Raw genomic sequence first — 22,102 nt, 5'->3', positions numbered from 1 at the left:
CGGAGACTCGGGGACCGCTTTGCAGAACACCTACGCTCGGTTCGCAACAAACAACTGCACCTCCCAGTCGCGAACCATTTCAACTCCCCCTCCCATTCCTCAGACGACATGTCCATCCTGGGCCTCCTGCAGTGCCACAACGATGCCACCCGAAGGTTGCAGGAACAGCAACTCATATTCCGCTTGGGAACCCTGCAGCCCAATGGTATCAATGTGGATTTCACAAGCTTCAAAATCTCCCCTCCCCCTACCGCATCCCAAAACCAGTCCAGCTCGTCCCTGCCTCCCTAACCTGTTCTTCCTCCCACCTATCCCCTCCTCCCACCTCAAGCCGCACCTCCATCTCCTGCCGACTAACCTCATGCTGCCCCCTTGACCAGTCCGTCCTCCCTGGACTGACCTATCCCCTCCCTAACTCCCCACCTACACTCACCTTTACTGACCCCATCCCCGCCTCTTCGACCTGTTTGTTTCCTCTCCACCTATCCTCTCCTCTATCCCTCTTCTATCCGCCTCCCACTCTCTCCCTATTTATTTCAGAACCCCCTTCCCCTCCCCCTTTTCTGATGAAGGGTCTAGGCCCGAAACGTCAGCCTCTCTGCTCCTATGATGCTGCTTGGCCTGCTGTGTTCATCCAGCCCTGCACCTTGTTGTCACAGAGACAGGGAGAATGTGCAAACTCCTCAAAGACAGTCGTCCGAGGCTAATATAAATATTTCCTGCCTCGCCTCCCACAGCAGCCCAGGATACAATTCATCTGGGCCAGGGGATTTGTCTGCTTTTAAGCCCAACAGAGCCTCCAATAACACCCCCCCAGCCCCATTTAAGAACTTGCATCTCTATCGCATCTTCCATGACTTCACGATATACTAAAAGGATTTCACAGCCAAAGTCCTCTAGTTAAGGTTCAGCTGACTACAAATTGGTAATTACACCTGGAGGATTCTAACAAATCTTTTGACTCAACAGCAGACTGGTTTTACACACTGAGCAATGGAGTATTTAGCTTCCTATAATTCTTCCTGACAATTCAGGAAGCTCCCAGATAAAATTTGCTCAGTACTTGACAAATGATTCATTGAGTTATAAAGGAGGGTCACTGGACCCGAAATATTAACCCTGCTTTCTCTCCGCAGATGCTGCCACACTTGCTGAGATTTTCCAGCGATTTTTGGTTTTGTTTCTGATTTCCAGCATCCACAGTTCTTTGGTTGTTTTGATTTATTTGTTAGTGTCCACAGATTTCGCTTCAGGTTTTCCTTTAGCAACTATTCAAAATACAGCCCAAGGAAACGCCCCTGAAGTATTCCTTTGTCTGCCAAAATCAAGATTAAATGGCCCAGGTCCCTCTCAAAGATGCATTAAGTAGCTAGCCCCAGAAGTAGAGTCGTAGAGATATACAGCATGGAAACAGTCCCTTCAGTCCAACTTGTCCAGATATCCTAAATTAATCTAGCCCCATTTGCCAGCAATTGGCCCATATCCCTCTAAACCCTTCCTATTCATGTATCCATCCAGATGCCTTTTAAATGTTATAATTGTACCAGCCTCCACCCCTTCCTCTGGCATCTCATTCCACACATGCACCATCCACTGCGTGAAAAAGTTGCCCCTTGGGTCCCTTTTATATCTTGCCCCTCTCACCTTAAATCTATTCCCTCTAGTTTTGGGCTCCCCTAAGCTGAGGAAAAGACCTTGACTATCTCAAATAATTGAACTATAACACTGAGTTTGACTAACACACTAGCTGAATGTTGCCTTGCCTCCAAGGCAACTGAATCAAGCACTATGGACTATACCAGACCTCCCAAAGTGTGTTATGTAGATAGCCTAGACACTAACTTTTATATTTTTTTTGAAAAGGCAAATGTAAGGTGCTGTGTTCCAGATATGATTGGATTGGTCAACCACTAATCTACAATCAAAACACACTTTATTCTTACAACGCAGTTAAATACAAAAAAAAAGAACTTGCATAACTTTACTCAATGGAAATACTTCACAAAATAATGTGTTAATTAACCATTAGTGATCAACTGCTCCAATGTAGGCAGCATCCCAGACACACACACTCGACAAAGGTAATTCAGCATCAGAGTTATTATTCTCACGTGCTGTCTCTCTCCAGTCCGGTAGAAAGAAACAATCTGCTCCGTTTGATGCTTAAGAGGAAGCCTCTCTGTCTAAGACTTCGCTCTAGCAGCAGAGAACTCATGCTTTCAGCTCCAGCAGCCAGCAAAATACCCACTCAACTCACTGGAAGCAAGACTAAAGTTTTTGTTTGAGTCTGTGTGAGCCTGACGCCACCCACTCATGATTCTTTTCTCTTACTTTGAAAAAATACCCTTAGAGAGAAGTCAAAGGTGTTTACCAACTGCCTGTTTGAAGGAGATAGTTGAGGACCACTGTGACAACACCCACTGCACAAGAAACAGAGCAGAGCACATCTTAAAGGTACAGTATTATCACACAAGCTACCTCATTTAACATTTGTATTGTACACCTCACTACACTTTACTCTCAACCTGCTCCCCAAAGCCCAATCATAATGAGAATGCCATGAGACCCAGGCCCATATTTACCCTTGACTGTGCTAGACAGCTGGCTGGTAAACTGTCACAGTGATGAAAGCCACCAGATCAGATACTCAGCACTCTAACCCAGCAATTGGGACTGCTCTCAATTACTGGAAGGTGGGTAATCTTCGAGCAGACCAAAATTGGGGGACCAATGCAGAGACATCAGGCAAACAAATAGGCAAATGATGAAAAGCTGAATGGAACAGAGGACGGTGAGAGAAGATTCTGCCTTCACTGACAGATCCCAACTTTATGACAACACATCAAAAAATGAGAAAAGTCATGTGCATTTTTCAAGAAACAAAATAAATAGCAGAAGTTTAAACAACAGAACCGGACCTTAGGATCAAATGAAGTTATAAACTACAAAGCTGGAGCATTTTCAGACTGTTACATGAACACCCCACACCACCCACCCCCCACACCCCCTCCCCCCCCACATCCTGCCACCAAAGGGGAGGGGGGCTGATGACAGCTCGAGGATCACTCTAAGGCATCCTTTCCCGTTTATGTAAGATAGTGGTTGTACCAATGACAGTAAGATTTTGCTGACAGCAGCTCTCATCAGCCCTGTGGTTAATGCTGACGCAGTGATCCCACTCAGCCTCAGCAATCACTACCATCTATGAAGAAATAACCAGTTAGTCACAAGGAAACATAACGGGTCTTGTACATTGGACGTAGCCCATACTATCCTTCCACTTAGTGATAAGGCTCACCACAGCTCGAGTTAAGAAGCAAATAAAATCCTACACTCTCTACACATTCCAATGCTTACAAAAGAGAACTCTGGAGTAGTGCTATTTCGAAGATTCATACTGTATAAATGGACACCATTTGGCACATCGCACCAATCATCTAATTAGTCCCCCTTCCTTTCCTCTTGCCTCATAACCCTGCAACATTTCCTTTTTAATGTCTACTCAACACCCTATTGAAAATTACTAGCAAATCTGTTCACACCAACATTGAAGAAGTGCATTGAAAAATTCTGCTCATTTCTCCTTTGGTTCTGATACAGTACTTTGCGTTTTCAAGAACAATTTTCTTCCTTCTGTAAGGCAAGGGTTTCAAGGTACTGCTGGCTCGAGAAGCTAATTCATAACACCCACTGTGATTTTTATTTGTCTTGCCTCAGTTTAAAACAGAAGTAAACCCCAACATTGTATTTGCCTTCCTAACTTACTGACTCAACCTGCTAGTTTACTTTAAGACAATCCTGGACGAGGACTCCCAAGTCCCTTTGCACTTCAGAATTCTGAATTTTCTCCCCATTTAGAAAATAGTCTATGAGTCTATACTTCCTACCAAAATGCATGACCTCACACTTTCCCATGTTGTATTCCATCTGTCACTTCTTTGCCCACTCTCCTAACCTGTCTAAATCCTTCTGCAGCCTCCCTGCTTCCTCAATACTATGTGAATTTCAGATTTCAAAAAGTTATTGTTAAAGTTTCGTTTTCACTGTTCCTGTTAAAGGTACGTGTCTTACAATAAAGTAGTTATTTTTACAATTACTGAAGGAATCTGGTGTCATTTACCTTTGTTCTGGCTTGCAGTAGGTCAGGTAAATTGAGTTTTAGTAGTTGCATTGAGATTTATTTTACATTTGTACATTAACAATTTGTGAAACAATGGGGTCTGATTCTTGGTGCACTCTTCCCAGTTAATACTATATTTCTTTACAGGATGAGGGTGTGACTGGCTAGACCAGCATTTATTGACCGTCCCTACTTGCCTTTAAGAAGGGGGTGGTGAGCTGCCTACTCGAACCACTGCAGCCCATGTGCTGTAGGTTGACCCACAATGCTGCTACTTTTCCTAATCTGTAGATTTGTAAATTGTGTGAATAAATTACTACTGGATTTTTGCAAAAGAAACTCAATCTGCTTGTTTGAAACCTTGGAAGGGGAGTGGGGCATTCATCCTGTCAAAACTATTCCACGATTCAATTATTTCAAATGTGACCCACCCTTGAACCCATCTCCCTCAGTAGCCTGGCAACAAAAATATTACCGTAAAGAAAGTAAAATTAGGACCACTGCAAAAATATTTATTTTACTCATACACTGATCCCTTGGTAATGGGAAGGCCTTTGGTTTTGATTTTTCCAAGTTGCACTTTCGATTTGATTCAGGGGATGCACGAGAGAAAGGGAGACCTTAGACTCTGAGCAGCGCCAGACTACGGTAGGTGGAGGTTTTTGTTTTAATCGTCTGGTTAGTGTCCTCCGTTTGCATTTATAGCTGAGCAGCGAAGCTCGAAGGTTATCTCATTTTCATTCACGGAGTAGACATTTTCCATGGCTCTGCTTAATCACATCGATTGTTTCAGACGAGTTAACTCTCCGGAACCATGTTTTACTGAATACAAACTGTAGGAGAGGAAGCTGAATTGAAACGGTTTTGCAGAAAAGGTAATTCCTGTGGGTGTTTATTTGCTCTGACTGTTGTCGAAACAGCTGCTGTGCTATCTCATCCTGCATTTAACTGGATTCTGATGTGCAGATTGTTGGAGCTTTTTTTTTGTTCCCCTCTCCCGTGGCTGCCCGTGTCCTTTTCCAATTGCACACACTTTCGATGCTGAGCCTATATAGGGATTTACTTAACCTTGAGCCAAGCCTCGTCGATAGAACCTTCTAAGCCTACACCTTTTATCATCTGAAAGGGCAAGTAGACGGGAAAGACGCCATTTCGAAGCTACACATCATCCTGATGTGTAACTAAACTGTTGCCTGGTTGAAAACCTCATTCTCCCTCCCTGTCAGCACGGAAAAAGGGAAAGAAAAGCAGTAAAAATGGAATATAACACGTACTGGTCTGACCTAACTTGTATACCTCAAAAAACGAAGCTCCAATTATTGTTTTTCATTCATTTCTTCCCCCTCTTGGCAGCTCACCAACCTGCCTCAATGGCAATTAAGAATGGTCAATAAATGTTGCCTTAGCCTGTGATATCCGTATCCCTGGAAAGAATGAGTATTAGCTTCCATCATCTGCTATGTTCTCACACAATCCTTGTTTATCTTTTCCCCTCAATTGATCCCATTTTCCTGCAAGATAGTCACTTCCAGACTGTTAGGAAATGAACAAGTGTGGGTTTCCTGCCTGTCTGCCTGGGTATGAGCTCAGTGAGGACAGGGATCTCAGAACAAACAGGCAAATCCGCAAAAACTCTGACTGTGTCTGCAGCATCAGTCACAGACAATCACCATCTCCCTTTCAGCCGCAATTTAAAAACCTCTGGGGATGGAGATTGGCAGCGGCAGCACTTTACAAATCCACTTTGTTCACCACTAGTTCCACATTGTGGGTAGTCCCTAATGCCCGTGTCTGTGCTTGTAGAAAGCTTTGTAAGCAGGCTGGTGAATTTGTTAAAGCAAATGCTGGAGAGCTGCAGGAAAGCTGAAATAAAAACTGGAAGTGTTTGAAATACTCAGCGGGTCAGGAACTGTCATGCAGACAGAATAAAAGAGAGTTAGGGTTCCAGGTTAAGGACACTTTATCAAGGCTGGGAGCTGTTTAAGATGAATCGGTTCTAAGCAAATACAGAGTTTGGCAGGGGAAGGACACCAGGAGAGATGGTTGGAAGGGTAAATGTAAGAGAGTGTAAAAGGAATGATTTATAGGCAGAAGAGATGAAGGCAAGGGTACAGAAAGTGACAATCAGTTATGGATAAGGGACATACATGCTAAGGAGGTATTAAATATCCAACAGAAAATGTGAATGGTTAAGATTTAATGTTGTTTAAATGAAGCTGGAAGGATAGAAATCATTGCTTCCTGAACGTTTTTCTATTGTGACCCTATTTGGAGGCTTGAAAATTGTCATGACTTCTCAATGAAAAGTGACAACACAGTGATCTGTGAGAGCAGTCGGGGGAGAGAGACCTATGAGATACAGTTTAAAGTGGATGAGTGTGAAGTTGTCCATTTTGCTCAGAGGAATAGAAAGACATTTATTGTCTGAATGGAGAAAAACTTCAGAGTTGCTTTGGTGCAGAGGGATCTGGGTGTCCTTGTGCATGAATCACAGAAAACAAGTACGTAAGTAAAGCATGTGATAAGGAAGTGAAATGGAATTTTTGTATTTATTGTTAAAGGAATAGGGTATAAAAGTAAGGAAGTGCTGCTGTAACTGTGCAAGGCATCCATAAGACTGCACCTGGAGTATTGCATACAATTTTGGTCCCCTTTCTTGAGGAGGGATGAAGTTGCATTGGAGGCAGTTCAGAGGAGGTTCACTAGACTGAATCCACAGATATGGGGTCTGTCTTATGCCGAGAGATTGAGTAGCTAAGGCCTATACTCTGGAGTCTAGAAGAGTGAGAGGTCTAATTGTGGTTTATAAGATTCTTAAAGAGATTGACAAAGTTAGCATAGAAAGGATGCTTCCTCATATGGGACAATATAAAACAAGAGCTCGCAGTTTTCGGATAAAGGGGGTTTAAAACAAAGATGAGAAGTTACTTCTTGCAAAGGGTCGCGAATCTAGAATTCACGACTCCAGAGTGTGGGACATTGAGTAAATTTGAGGAGGAGATAGGCAGATTTTTAATTCATAAAAGGTTGAAGGGTTATGGAGAGTGGATGGAAAGGTGGAGTTGAGGCTGAGATGAGATCTGCCATGATCATATTGGATGGCAGAGTAGGCCCAAGGGGCTGAAAGGCCTACCACTGCTCCTAGTTCCTGTGTTCTTTCTGAGAATTGATGGAGATGTGGAGGCAGGACCATTGAGGCATGTTAGAGAGGGAGTGCAGCTGTTATAATGTGGTCAGAGCTCCATGGCAACCATGGCTGCCTCAGAGCTCCCTGCCCCCACCCTGAACTTTCAGCTTGTGACCCCACTTGGGTGTCCGGAGCCCTGCTGTAGAGGGTGGTCTCGATGCAATGGGTCGTGTTCCTGTGTTTGAGCTCTGGTTTCAAGACCCACTGCAGGTTCTGAAAGACAAGGAAGGCACTTTCATAATGTGGCCAACTAAGCTAATTATCAAGGCTGTGTTTGTTAATACCACACACACATACATACACACAGACTGTTTCAAAAAACCACATGCCTGTATCCTGGAACCAGCGGAAACATGTTTAAACAGGGCTTCTGCACCAACACTAAACATTGTGGTGATCAAGTAAGCACAATAACTAACTAACGTGAGGGAGTGAGGCCTGAGGCTTGGTATGGTTATGTGGGAAAGAGGGGCAGTAATGTGGGAAACAGGGCCAGGGTTGGAGAAGAGAGGGGCTGTGATCGGGGAGAGAGGCGTTATAGAGTCATACAGCATGGAAACACCCTTCGGTACAACCAGTCCATGCCGACCATAATCCCAAACTAATCCCACCTGCCTGAGCTTGGTCCACATCCCTCCAAACCTTTCCTAGTCACGTACTTATCTAATTGTCTTCTAAACATTGTAACTTTGCCCACATCCACCATTTCTTCAGGAAGTTCATTCCATACGCAAACCACAATCTGTGTAAAAAAAAATTGCCTCTTATGTCTTTATTAAATCTCTCTCCTCTCAACTTAAAAATATGCTTCCTAGTCTTGAAATTCCCCCATCCTAGGGAAAAGACACCTACCATTAACCCTATCTGTGCCACTCATGATTTCATAAATCTCTATAAGGTCAGCCCGCAATCTCCTATGCTCCAGTGAAAAAAAATCACAGCCTATCCAGCCTCTCCTTATAACGCAAACCTTCCATACCTGGCAACGTCCTGGTAAATCTCTTCTGAACCCTGTCCAGCTTAATAATATCCTTCCTGTAATAGGGTGACCAGAACTGGACGGGAGCTTTATGGGAGAGAAAGAGAGACTGTGAATGGAGAAGGGTCTGTGCTGGATGGGAGAGGCACCTGTAATGGGAGGGGGAGCTGTGATGGGGAGATGGGGTGGGTCGGGGGGGGGTTGCTGCAATAGGGGAGGGGGAAACAATCTACAGAAAGGGAATGTAATCACATGCTTCATCTGCTCCAGGCATCATTAGATTGGGAAGTTGCGAGAAGAACGTTAGAAAATGCCTTATACTGTTCTTTGAGTTTGCTTAGTGCTGCAGTGAAACAGTGTACAACCTTGAGGACAGGGAGGTCACAGAGGGATGGTGAGATAAACTGAGGAGTACAGTTTCAGCAGTGTTCCTGCCATTTCCAGAGAGACTAGTAGGTGGGAATCGATTAGTCGTTGGGGTTGGGGTCGGACTGTGGTTGGGAGTAGGTGCCCCGTGGCTGGAGCCAACTCCGAGGGTTAGTGATCAGCAATGGAGACTGGAGATCAGGCTTGCCATGAGGATGAGATTCTGAGCTATCTCCAGTGGTCTAGGAGGAGCACTGCTGTTCTTCTTTCACCCTCAAGATGTGCTGAGAGAGGCGCATTACCTTGGGAGCAGGCTGCATGCTCCTTCCTTTCATAGCTCTGTTGCGTGACTCCCTGATAAAGCCATGGAGCCTAACTAATTTTGAATCTGGCTACCAATTGTGATAGGAACATCTTAAATGTTAGTGAAGTGTCTTACCTCTGTATGTGTGTACATGTGTGTTACAGGTTGGGGTTCCACTCTGTGTTAAAAATGAAATACAACGCGGTCAGAAACGGCGCTAACAGAGTGTGTTCAATTTTCCTTTGCTGGTTGTGGCTAACTACTTACCAAACTATGTTTAACTCTGAGCACATCCATGTTATTTATAATATAGAAGATGTTGCTGCAAGAACTTAGTGTTTCAAAATTGCAGAACAACATTTAAAACTTTCTTTACAAGGCAACATCTAACAGCTCCCGGGAGCAAAATTTGGCATTTAATAAGGGAAGGTCACATGATTGCTCATAGTGCTGGGCTATCAGAATGATAAAGCTGATTTATCTCTTTCCTGTGACCTCTTCTGATTCACAGTTTGATAGGTCTCTGTCGAAATAGAAAGACTTTGAAAATGAGATGCCATTGAACATACATTTTTGAGATGTTTTCCCCTTGTAGAAATTGGTTACCACTTTCCTGTTTTTCTCAGGAATACTGAGTGCTTCAGTTCCACAGGGCTAGGCTGATCTAGGGCACATGGCTCTTTTATTCCTCCCGTAGAAAGCTGGCCAGCTACAAACACACTCATTTTTCAAAGTGGTTTATTGGCCACTCGACTGGTATGATCCTGCTCTAAACACTACGGGAATACGGCTGCTCTAGGGATAGATACCTGGCCAGTTAGTCTGTACGTTCATTAATCAAACTTACCATTGATTTCTTACCATTGCACATATTAAACCAACTCACACAAGCATGAAGACAGCATCAAGCATTAGAATCATTGTCAAGACAGCAGAGCAATCACCCCAGACAAAAAAGACACTTGATTCTTCTGGTGGATGTTGGTTTCTCAGGAGTACAGCATCATGCTCCATCGAATTCCATGACAGTCCCATCGCAATGTTGTCTGTTGTTTCAGCCTAGTCACCCACCTTTGCTCGGCACTATAGATGGACAGTTGGAAGTTTGTTGTGTGTGTCACTCGGTTTCCCTTGAGATGAAAACAGATGGATCCCTTCACCCACAACCTGTCCTCCTATCTCATTTTTCCAGACTGTACATTGACCTCACTCCATTTTTAATTTTTAAACCAGTCATGCTTTAGTGTAGATCTGATCTGGTTTCCCCAAATGATTTCCATTTGCCTTTGAAGTATTAGACCAAGATTGCTGTACGATTTCTCTGTTTCCTTGTTGTTTTTGATGTGATTTCGTGAAGGCTTATCTTTTCATTTGAATGCCTGGCAGCATTTTATTTTTTGCCTTCAACCGCATGAAGCATTGCACGCCCTGGTGAACTGATAATTGTTTTTTTTTAATTCATTTGTGGAATGTGGGCGTTGCTGGCTGGGCCAACATTTATTGCCCATCCCTAGTTGCCCTTGAGAAGGTGGTGGTGAGCTGCCTTCTTGAACTGCTGCAGTCCACCTGCTGTGGTTTGACACACAGTGCTGTTGGGGAAGAAATTGCTCCAGCAATAGTGAAGCAACAGCGATTATATTTCCAAGTCAGGGTGGTGAGTGGATTGGAGGGGAACATGCAGGTACCAGTGTTCCCATGGATCTCCTGCCCTTGTCCTTCTAGCTGGAAGTGGTCATGGGCTTGGAAGGTGCTGTCCAAGGATTCTTGTTGAATTTCTGCAGTGTATCTTGTAGAAAGTACACATTGCTGATTATCGGTGGTGGAGGGAATGGATATTTGTGCATGTGGTGCCAATGAAGCAAGCTGAGTGGTGTCAAGCTGCTTGAGTGTTGTTGGAGCTGCACCCATCCAGGCAAGTGGGGAGTATTCCATCACACTCCTGACTTGTGCCTTGTAGGTGATGGACAGGCATTAAGGAGTCAAGAGGTGATTTACTCGCTGCAGTATTCCTAGCTTCTGACCTGCTGTTGTAGCTGCTGTGTTTATGTGGAAAATCCAATTGAATTTTTGGTCAATGGTAACCTCTAGGATGTTGATATTGGGGGAATTCAGTGATGGTCAACACATTGAATGGCAAGGGGCAGCGGTTAGATTGTCTCTTATTAACGGTCGTTGCCTGGTGTGTGTGTGGTGCAAATGTTACTTGCCACTTATCAGCCCAAGCTTGGATGTTGTCCAGATCTTGTTTTTGAAAGATATCTTTATTTTCTGAAATGCTAGAACCTTAGCATTTATTCTTGTGAGTAACCTGTGGCTTGAAATCAAAATAAAAAATTATGATGTACAGTCCAAGTTTCCCAAACTGATTTCCCCATCTGGTTGTGTGAGTTACTTTTGAAAATAGTGACACACTGGGGATTAGCATTTGTACATTTGCTGTGACACAAAGTGATTAGACCTCAAATGGTTGGAGCTCCAGGAGTTTATGAGTTGAGCTCCCAATTTGTTGTTGAGGATGGTGAACAGAGTCCACTATTGCACTGGATAATTCTTCAAGCAAGGCTACAGTAGCTGCAGAAAGGAGTGTTGTGGTATCTTAAGGAAAAGCCTACAGCAGATACTTTGTGGTAGTTCTACACAATCTCCACAGCTATATCACTCATGATGCCATCATTGACAGAGGATAGCTTAGTCCTACTCCTCTTTTGAGAGGGACCAGTATCTTTTAGGGGTTTTAGGACATCCATCCTATTTAATCGGCTCTGAGAGCTCAGGGATGCAGGGTTAGCAGCACAGGAGGAGGCCATGGTGAACCTGCCTCGAGTCATTGAGCAGCTCCCAATTTGGTGACAGGGTGACCTTATGTTATGGGAAGTGCTTTTTGCTGAATGCTGAAGTGAGTTGGGCATCCTGTATTATAACAACCAGCTTTAGCAGGGACTCACTGAAAGGGCGAAGTTCAGAAACTACAACATTTTAACAATTATTCATCCATTTTTGTTGCTACGAAAATAAGCCTCTTTGTCCATTATTTAACACAGTTTCCTTTGTCCAAAACACCACGAGTGTCCTGAATGCAATGAGTTTCTATTTGGGAAACGCTGGATGTATAAAGAGATGCCACTCAGTGTAAGCCGCGCTGAGTTGGCAAATCCAATGGTGCCACTAGGGTTTGCGAGTGTGAATCAGTGGGAACAGATAAAAATGGCCCAGGCAGGCAGTCCCACCCAACTGGGGTTCAGTGGTTTCGTGCTCGGAAATAGTATGGCGAGGACTTTAGGAGCACTGGACTTGCCAAAAGGCAGTTCAAGAGGCAGCGCATCCCGATTGTTACCAAAATCCCACCAACTGAATCTACACATTGTCGCACAAGTGCCTTGTTATGGCCGTGAGGAAGCATTTTCAGAGCTGAGTCAACGGAGAGGCAGGTTTCAGAATGAAACGATCTGCTACCTTAAAAAAAAGCATCCAACCTTGAGCGAAAGCATCTGTGGATGGGAACTTATCAGTTGTGACCAGAGTTGTTGCTGACCCTCCTCAGCTAAAGCAATGACACAGTTATGTGGGCAATGTGATGAACTGACATGGAGAAACCACTTGAGGTTGCATAACCATATAATTATCTGTAGACTTCTTTGATAAGTCTTAACCTGCAAACACGGTTTCGCTTGTTAACCAAAATGATTTGCTATTTTTTACAATGTTAGGTCCAAGTGCTGTCATCTTTATAGTGTCTTGTATAGATTCACTGCCATCAATCCTTCTTGTTGGCGAGAGTCTAGGTGACCATGTGAGGAAGGATACCCATACAATGTTTTAGCCAGAACATAAGTCGATGAACAGGAAATAGGTGTATGTCATATTAATAAATCACTAGTTACAGTACACCTGAGATATGTGGTGTTTTCTTGCAGGATGTCAGATTCAATTTAAGAGTATGACTTTAGTCACATGCATTAAACACTCAGAATAGTCACTGATGCTTATACACATTCTGGTGAACACACCTACAACTCATGTAAGACTTAGAACCAGTTTATTCCTCCGAGGATGAGCGGTGATAAAGGGGTCTTTCTCAGGATGGCAGCTGGTGACAAGTGGTGTTTCACAAGGGTCAGTGCTGGGACCACAACTTTTCACTTCGTATATTAATGATCTAGATGAAGGAATTGTGGGTATTCTGGCTAAGTTTGCAGACTATATAAAGATAGGGGGAGGGACAGGTAGTATTGAGGAGGTGACAAGGCTTCAGAAGGATTTGGACAGGTTAGGAGAGTGGGCAAAGAAGTGGCAGATGGAGTACAACGTGGGAAAGTGTGAGGTCATGCACTTTGGTAAGAAGAATAAAAGCATGGATTATTTTCGAAATGGGGAGAAAATTCAGAAGTTTGAAGTGCAAAGAGACTTGGGAGTTCTAGTCCAGGATTTTGTCAAGGTAAACTTGCATGTTCAGTCAGTAGTCAGGAAGGCAAATGCAATGTTGGCATTTATTTTCAGAGGAATTGAATATAAAAGCAGGAATGTACTTCTGAGGCTTTATAAGGCTCTGGTCAGGCCACATTTGGAGTATTGTGTGCAGTTTTGGGCCCCATATCTCAGGAAAGATGTACTGGCCCTGGAGAGGGTTCAGAGGAGGCTCACGAGAATGGTCCCAGGAATGGAAAGCTTAACACATGAGGAATGTTTGAGGACACTGGGACTATACTCATTGGAGTTTAGAAGGATGAGACGGGATCTAATTGAAACTTACAGAATACTGAATGGCCTGGACAAAATGTTGGGAAAATGCTTCCATTGGTAGGAGAGTCTAGGATCCGATGGCACAGCCTTAGAGTAAAGGGAAGACTTTTTAGAACGGAGATAAGGAGAAACTTCTTCAGCCAGAGAGTGGTGAATCTATGGAATTCACTGCCACAGAAGGCTGTGGAGGCCAGGTCATTGAGTATAATCAAGACGGAGATAGATAGGTTCTTGATTATCAAGGAGATCAAGGGTTACGGGGAGAAAGCAGGAGAATGGGGTTGAGGAACTTATCAGCCATGATTGAATGGCAGAGCAGACTCGATGGGCTGAATGGCCTAATTCCTGCTCCTATATCTTATGGTCTTATGGCTCATCTTGTGACGTCAATTAACCCTTTCAAATGCTAACAGTCTTCGACAGCACTATTCTTTCTATGCTGTAAGTTTGATGTGCCGTACAGTCTTCCTCCTGCTCGTATTCCTTTCCACTTTGAAATCAGGATTTTAAGGTGCAAGCGAGCTCTAGTTCTGTTGGCGCTTTGGGGCATGAAAAGGGTGATGTGCCCATGGTACCCACCTGCACTGAAATTAGGACATGGGCCATGTTAATGTTAAGGAAGGGTGAGTGGTTGGCAATCTATTCTAACTTGATGGGCAGCCATAGACACTAGTTTTAGATTGCTTGCCTTGCTGACCATGTCCTGATGGCACCCCTAGGGGATTGTGGGAGAGTGAGAGTGTATGATTGGCGTAGCAGGGAGTTGGTGGGGAGAACCCAATGGGTACAGGTGATGACCACCCCCAACCTCCAAAGGAGTTCAGCCTCCCCTTCTTACCCTGACAGATGCCCACACAACGAAAGCTGCCATGCTACCTCTCTGCTCCGGCCCGGGTCAAACTGAAGTGGACTGAAGCCTCTGAACCATGGGCAGGCTCCCTGACATCACTTCCACCCACCGTAAAGTGAGAAATAGTTTGGGGGTGGGTGGAAAGGTCTTGGGAACGCCACAGATGGTATTTCGTAGAGCCCTGCCCTACCTCCATCACCGTCATTGGGCTGCTGTAAAATCCAGCTCCTAGTTTGAGTGAGCATAGATGTGCTGACCAGTTTGATATAAATTATTATTATTTTCTCTTCCTTTCTAGTGATGGATATTCTGACTGATGCAAATAATTGCTTTGCGCTTGACCTCTACCTGAAGCTCTGTGAAGAGACAAGAACTGAGAATATTTTCTTTTCTCCATTAAGTATATCAACAGCTCTGGCTATGGTGTTCCTTGGTGCTAAAGGCAACACCAACAAGCAGATGGCTAAGGTAGGTGTAATGGATGGTCTCTGATGGTCCAGATAGCTCATGCAATTCGGTGTTTGACTCCTGTAGCAACGTTTTCCCTTTGTCTGTCCATCTCTACCTTCTGTTTATCATGCAATCCCTCCCAGTACTTCTTAATGACCTGAGTATACAGAAAGGATAGGTACTGCAGGGCAATCAGTTTCAACATGTACATGGAACAGGAATTTCCCTAACCTCCTGCATTGGCCTGGGCTTTTTTAGGGCTTTCCTCAGGAGATCATTTGGGCTGGGGAACAGGTTTTGTTTTATTCTTTGTGATGCTGACAAGTTCAGCATTTGTTCCTTGTCCCTAATTTCTCTTGGCCTGAGTGGCTTGCTAGGGCCATTTCAGAGGGCAGTTAAGAGTCAACACATTGCTGTGGATCTAGGATCTAACATAGGCCAGTACAGGTAAGGGCACCAGACAACCAGAATTTTGTGACCGTCACTTTCAATTCCATATTTATTAAATGAATTTAAATCTCACCGGCTGCCGGGGTAGGATTTAAACCCCAGAGTATCAATCAAGGCCTCTGCATTACTAAGCTAATGACTTCACCACTATGCCACCTTTTCTCCATGTGAATTGCGATATATGCAAGGTATGAAGACTGTAAAAAACAGTCTGGATGGCCATGAGATGCTATACCTGTCTGTCATTGCACATTTGGGCGGCATGGTGGCTCAGTTGTTAGCACTGCTGCCTCATAGTGCCAGTGACCTGGGTTCGATTCCATCTTCGGGCGACTGTGTCTGTGTCGCACCCATGTCTACGTGGGTTTCCTCCGGGTGTTCCGGTTTTCTCCCACAGTTCAGGGATGTGCAGGCGAGGTGGATTAGCCAGGGGAAGTGCGAGGTTACAGGATAGGGTAAGGGGTTGGGTCTGGGTGGGATGCTGTTCAGAGGATCTGTGTGGTCTCACTGGGCTGAATGTACTCTGTGTGTAGTACATGGCCAAATATTTGGCTTTATCTGGGCCATTTACTTCTGCTTCAGGATCTGTGTAAAATATACCACTGACTGCCTGTCTGTTTTATTATAATAATTATGAAAGTATTCTTGACACACAGTACTTTTTCATTTTGACGTGTATCTTTTCGGTTGGAAATAAAGATTCATCTGTTAAAAGGGAAGCAAGTAAATTTAATGGTTTTCTCAATTGTGAATTCATGTTTGTAACAGAAACTATTGTGGCTTTGTTTTGTGCACACATTGCTGGAGAGGACTCAAAGGGAGTTCTAGTTCGGTGATTCTTACATTCTTACTGAAGGACCCCTTTCTCAAATGGATTAGTCACCAAACTGCACCCCCCCCAAAAGGCCTTAAATTATAATCCTCACTATGAAAGTGCTGCAGTTAAAAGGGGCTTTTCAGAAAACAGGTACTTACCGAGAAGTATCAGTCACATGCGATTTCTCACCACGTTGTTGAGCGCTTGGGGATTTGAAAGTCCCACTCTGTTAAATACAGCTAAGAATAATACCTACAATGTGTGACGACCTTGTACGGGAGTTGGTGGCAGTTTTTCCACCACAAAGAGTTTTTATTTCCCACTGACTTGGAAAAATATTGTCAAATCATTTTGACCAAGCAGATGGAACCAAAAGACTAAAGAACGAATTGTGGAGTTTTACAGAGTAGACAAGTCCTTTGGCCCCTTTGTGTCTGTAACTGTCCCATTTTCTAGCACTTGTCCCATAGCTTTTGAATGACACTTCAAGTGTTCATCTGAATACTTCTTAAATGTTATGATTGTTCCCGCCTCTACCATGCTGTGAGTTTCAGATACTACCCTCTGAGTGAAAATAATTTTTCTTTAAATCCCATCGAAACTTCCTGCTCCTTTGCCTTAAATCTGTGCCCCCTAGTTATTGATCCTGTACTAAGGGAAAAAGTTTCTTCCTATCTACACCCCTTATAATTTTATACATGCCAATCAGGTCTCCCTCTCAGCATTCTCTGCTCTAAGGAACACAACCCCAGCCTATCCAAACTCTCTTCATAGCAGAATCGCTCCAGTCCAGGCAACATCTTGGTGAATCTCTTCTCCACTCTCTCTACTGAGTACTCTCTACTCTATCATGTCCTTCCTATATTGTGGCAACCAGAACTGCATACAGTACCCCAGCTGTGTCTTAACTAATGACTTGCAGAGCTCCATCATAACCTCCTCGCTTTTGCATCCAGTGCCTTCGTTAATAAAAACAAATATCCCGTATGTCATCTTAATCATCTTACCTATCCATTCTGCTACTTTCAACAGAATCTCTGTAAGTTCCTAACCATTGTTCAATGAGATTAGGCATGGTGAAAATTAGCTACCAGTCCATTTAGCATCACTGGTGTCCTCCAACTTCCCAAAATTTGCAACCTTGTACCGTAAGCTATCAATCTGCTGCCTTTATAATGGAAGATGAAAGATTAGCAACATGTACCAGATAGGACATTGGTATGATGTGGGCATATTGGTGTGGAACCCATTGCCATGGAGGGCTGTAAAGGCTAAGTCATTGAGTGTATTTAAAACACAGATAGGTTCTTGATTAGTAAGCGGATCAAAGATTTTGGGGAAAAGGCAGGAGAATGGCTTGTGGAACATGTCAGCTATTATCAAGTGGCGAAGCAAACACATAGAGTCATACAGCACGGAAACAGACTCTTTGGTCCAACCAGTCCATGCTGACCATAATCCTAAACTAAACTAGTCCCACTGCCTGCTCCTGGTCCATATCCCTCCAAACTTTCTTATTCGTGTACTTATCTAAATGTTTTTTAAACATTGTAATTGTACCCACATCCGCCACTTCCTTAGGAAATTCACACCACATATGAACCACCCCCTGTGTAAAAAATTTGGCTCCATGTCTTATCTAAATCTCTTTCCTCTCATCTTAAAAATATGCCTACTAGTCATGAAATCCCCCATCCTGGGGAAAAGACTCCTACCATTAACTCTATCTATATGCCTCCTTATTTTATAAACTTCTATAAGGTTGCCACTCAAACTCCTAAGCTCCAGTGAAAAAAATCCCAGCCAATCCAGTCTTTCCTTATAACTCAAAGCTTCCAGACCTGGCAACATCCTGGTAAATCTCTTCTGAACCCTCTCCAGTTTAATAATATCCTTCCCATAACTGGGTGACCAGAACTGCACACGGCACTCCAGAAAAGGTCTCACCAATGTCCTGTATAACTTCAACATGACTTCCCAACTCCAATACTCAAAGGACTGAGCAATGAAGGCAAGCGTGCCAAACTCCTTTTTACTCGATGGACTGAATGGCCTAATTCTGCTCCTATATCTTATGGTGTTATGGGCAGGAGGCTGTTGATTGACAGTTTTGTGAGAGAAGGTTATGTGGTTTAGCTGCAACCATAGGGAGGGACCTGCTGGGTATGACTAAGGTTGCTGGGAGGCAATGGAAGAGATACAACGGAGAAATAAAAACTGAAAGAACTGCAGGTGCTGTAAATCAGGAACAAAAACAGAAGTTGCTGGAAAAGCTCAGCAGGTCTGGCAGCATCTATGAAGAAAAAATCAGAGTTAACGTTTCAGGTCTGGTGACCCTTCCAGTTCTGAGGAAGGGTCATCAGACCTGAAACATTAACTCTGATATTTTCTTCACAGATGCTGCCAGACCCGCTGAGCTTTTCCAGCAACTTCTGTTTTTGTTATAGAGTAGAAGTATCAGTTTTATTAGCACTGCAGGTAGAGTATAGGGATGGCTTCTAATAATTTTATTATAATTTTATTAAAATTTTAGGCCATGAATGCCACCTTTCATGTCCTTTACCTGTCCCCAAACCCCAGGCCCTGTCATCACAGCCATTTTCACCCACTAATGGTCCTCACTGGCAGCTTTTCTTTCTCTCTGGCTCACCATTATCCATTCCTTTGTCTATCCAACTGTTGTTCCCTCGCATACAAAAGCAGAAATAGCTGGAGAAACTCAGCAGGTCTGGCAGCATCTGCGGAGTGAAAGCATAGTTTCAGGTCCAGTAACCCTTCTTTAGAACTGAAACATTAACTCTACTTTCTCTCTCCACAGATGCTGCCAGACCTGCTGGGTTTTTTCCAACAATTTCTGCTTTTGTTTCAGATCTCCAGCATCCATTTTGTTTTTTATTTTCCGAGTCAACTCCTGGGGCTTTGTCGGTATTCTGGACAGCTGAGGGGGAAGCTGTTGGGATCCAGGAGAAGTGGCAGAGCTGACAGGATGTCCCTGCCACTGATAAAGTGGAAGGATGTGGAAAAATTGCCACACAATGGAGAATGGAGGGGATAGAATCCATGCTCTATTACAACCCCGATAAACATTGGGAGTACTGGGGGACGTGCTTTCGGAGTTTGAGGGTTGTGGCAGGGGACAGTTAACTGAATGGGCTACATGGCTATAGTGAAATGCAGAATTAAGCCAACCGCATATGTTCAGTCTCCATATATCAGAGAGACCAGCCTCCTCATATGGCCCCATGTTTCCAGCATTGCTCAGACACTGTATATAACCCGTTGTTCGTCTCTTTTTTTCTTCCAATGGAGAGAGATACCTGTGGTCCTTTGTGGTCTGGTTAATTGCTTGTCCTTGGCCTCCTTCATTCCATAGCCTTCTCCCCAATCGCAGTCTCAAGTTCAAGTTGACCGTTTGCAATTCAAGCATCAGACAGACTAATCAGAGCTGACGAAGTCTTCTAGCTCATCCATTCTGTCCCAGTTTACTGAGTGATGCTTTGGGATGTTTTCCCATGCGAACAGCACTAAATGAATACATTGTGCATGTTTTGTCAAGTTGGAGTCATATCTGACACATAGGAAGATGGTCGTGATTGTTGGAGGTCAATCATCTCAGCTCCAGGACATCTCTGCAGGAGTTCCTCAGGATGGTGTCCTCGGCCCAACCACCTTCAGCTGCTTCATCAATGACCTTCCCCCTATCATAAAGTCAGAAGTGGGGATGTTTGTTGATGAATGTTCAGCACCTTTCGTGACTCCTCAGATACTGAAGCAGTCCCTGTCCAAATGAAACAAGATCTGGACAATATCCAGGCTTGGACTGACAAGTGGCAAGTGACATTTGTGCCACACAAATGCCAGGCTATGACCATCACCAATAAGAGACAATCTAACCACTGTCCCTTGGCATTCAATGGTGTTACCATCACTGAATCCCCAACTATCAATATCCTGGGGGTTATCATTGACCAGAAACTCAACTGGACTCACCACATTAACAGAGTGGCTGCAGGAACAGACCAGAAGCTAGGTATACTGCAGCGAGTAACTAACGTCCTGACTCCTCAAAGCCTGTCCACCATCTACAAGGCACAAGTCAGGAGTGTGATGAAATACTCCCCACTTGCCTGGATGAGTGCAGCCCGAACAACACTCAAGAAGCTTGACACCATCCAGGACCAAGCAACCTGCTTGATTGGCACTATATCTACAAGCATTCACTCCCTCCACCACCGACGCTCAGTAGCAGCAGTGTGTACTATCTACAAGATGCATTGCAGAAATTCACCAAAGATCCTCAGACAGCACCTTCCAAACCCACAACCACTTCCAGGCAGAATTACAAGGGCAGCAGACATATGGGAACATCATCTCCAAGTTCCCCTCCAAGCCACTCACCATCCTGACTTGGAAACATATCGCCGTTCCCTCACTGTCACTGGGTCAAAATCCTGGAATTCCCTCCATAATGGCATTGTGGGTCAACCTACAGCAGGAGGACTGCAGCGGTTCAAGAAGCAGCTTGTCACTACCTTCTCAAGGGCAACTAGGGATGGGCAATAAATGCTGGCCAGCCAGCGACGCCCACATCCCAAAATGAATAGGAAAAAAAATGTCCCAGTGTTGCAGTTGGGGGAATGTGGTGCTGCAGGGTGTAGTAGCACTGGGGAATTGTCAGAAGTTACAGTGCAGAAGGAGAGGTGTCAGGGTCGAGAAAGGGAATGTGGCAGCCCTGGAAAACAGGATGATGGCTGACAGTTTGCGTAGAATTTGCTTATTCTATTTTCAATATGCATTCCAGGTCAGTCAGGTTAGTGAGCTAACTGGGTCTGCAAAAAGTGTTTCAGCAATTTGCATGGGAACTGTCAACAAGGTGGATGATTAATCACCCTTGATAGTCACTATTTGCATGCTTAGTGTGAGGTTGTCTTGCTGGTGGAATTTTTGCACGAGATTTTGGTTGTCATTTTGTGTGGGACTTGATGATTCAACTTGTCAAATGTTGTAATCATGAAAACCCAAATCTCTTGCAATCCAGTCTATCCGGGAACTGCTCTGTGAGAATGAAACACCGAGATTTATTCAGGATACCAGCACAACATGAGCTCAGCCCAGATACTTTATAATTTGGTCCAACTCCAAGTCTGAATATCAGTATTCCCATTAGCTCTGAGAGGTCATAGAGTTTTACAGCATAGTAAAAAGGCCCCTTGCCCCATCACGTCATGCCAATCAAAAACAACCACCCAACTATCCTAATCCCATTTTGAGCACTTGGCCCATACCCTAGTATGCTTGGCAAGGCAAGTGCACATCTAAATACATAAATATTATGAGGGTTTCTGCCTCTACCACCCTTACAGGCAGTGAGAAAGATTCCCACCGTCCTGTGGGTGATAAAGTTTTTTCCTCACATTTCCTCAAAACCTTCTGCCCCTTACCTTAAATCAATACCCCTGGGTCATTGATCCCTTAATTAAGGGGAAAAGTCTCTTCTTGTCTGCTCTGTCCTTGCCCCTCCATAATTTTATACATCTCAATCATGTCCCCTCTCAATTTCCTCTGCTCTAAGCAAAACAACCCCAGTCTATCCAAGATAGTAGGAACTGCAGATGCTGGAGAATCCGAGACAACAAGGTGCAGGGCTGGATGAACACAGCAGGCCAAGCAGCATCATAGGAGCAGAGAGGCTGACGTTTCGGGCCTAGACCTTTCATCAGAAAAGGGGGAGGGGAAGGGGGTTTTGAAATAAATAGGGAGAGAGTGGGAGGCGGATAGAAGAGGGATAGAGGAGAGGATAGGTGGAGAGGAAACAAACAGGTCGAAGAGGCGGGGATGG

At 44.2% G+C, this 22,102-nt stretch overlaps 1 protein-coding gene across 3 annotated transcripts in view; it reads left to right on the top strand.

The window, feature by feature from the left end:
• Positions 1 to 22,102, top strand: part of LOC109931680 (serpin B6-like) — a 44,521-nt gene that overhangs the window by 9,775 nt on the left and 12,644 nt on the right. The window contains exons 2-3 of one of the 3 annotated variants that reach the window (XM_048614899.1): positions 2,351 to 2,454; positions 14,845 to 15,014. In XM_048614899.1, the coding sequence (XP_048470856.1) occupies positions 14,847 to 15,014 (168 nt within the window). In that variant the 5' untranslated portion in view covers positions 2,351 to 2,454; positions 14,845 to 14,846. Of the gene's footprint in view, positions 1 to 2,350; positions 2,455 to 4,619; positions 4,769 to 4,856; positions 4,996 to 14,844; positions 15,015 to 22,102 lie in introns of those variants that run through there. The other 2 variants (XM_020530952.2, XM_020530951.2) reach the window with 2 other exon arrangements.

Source organism: Rhincodon typus, chromosome 2 (assembly GCF_021869965.1).
Source record: "Rhincodon typus isolate 14 chromosome 2, sRhiTyp1.1, whole genome shotgun sequence".
NCBI lineage: Eukaryota > Metazoa > Chordata > Chondrichthyes > Orectolobiformes > Rhincodontidae > Rhincodon > Rhincodon typus.
This window is presented reverse-complemented; position numbering and strand designations above follow the sequence as displayed.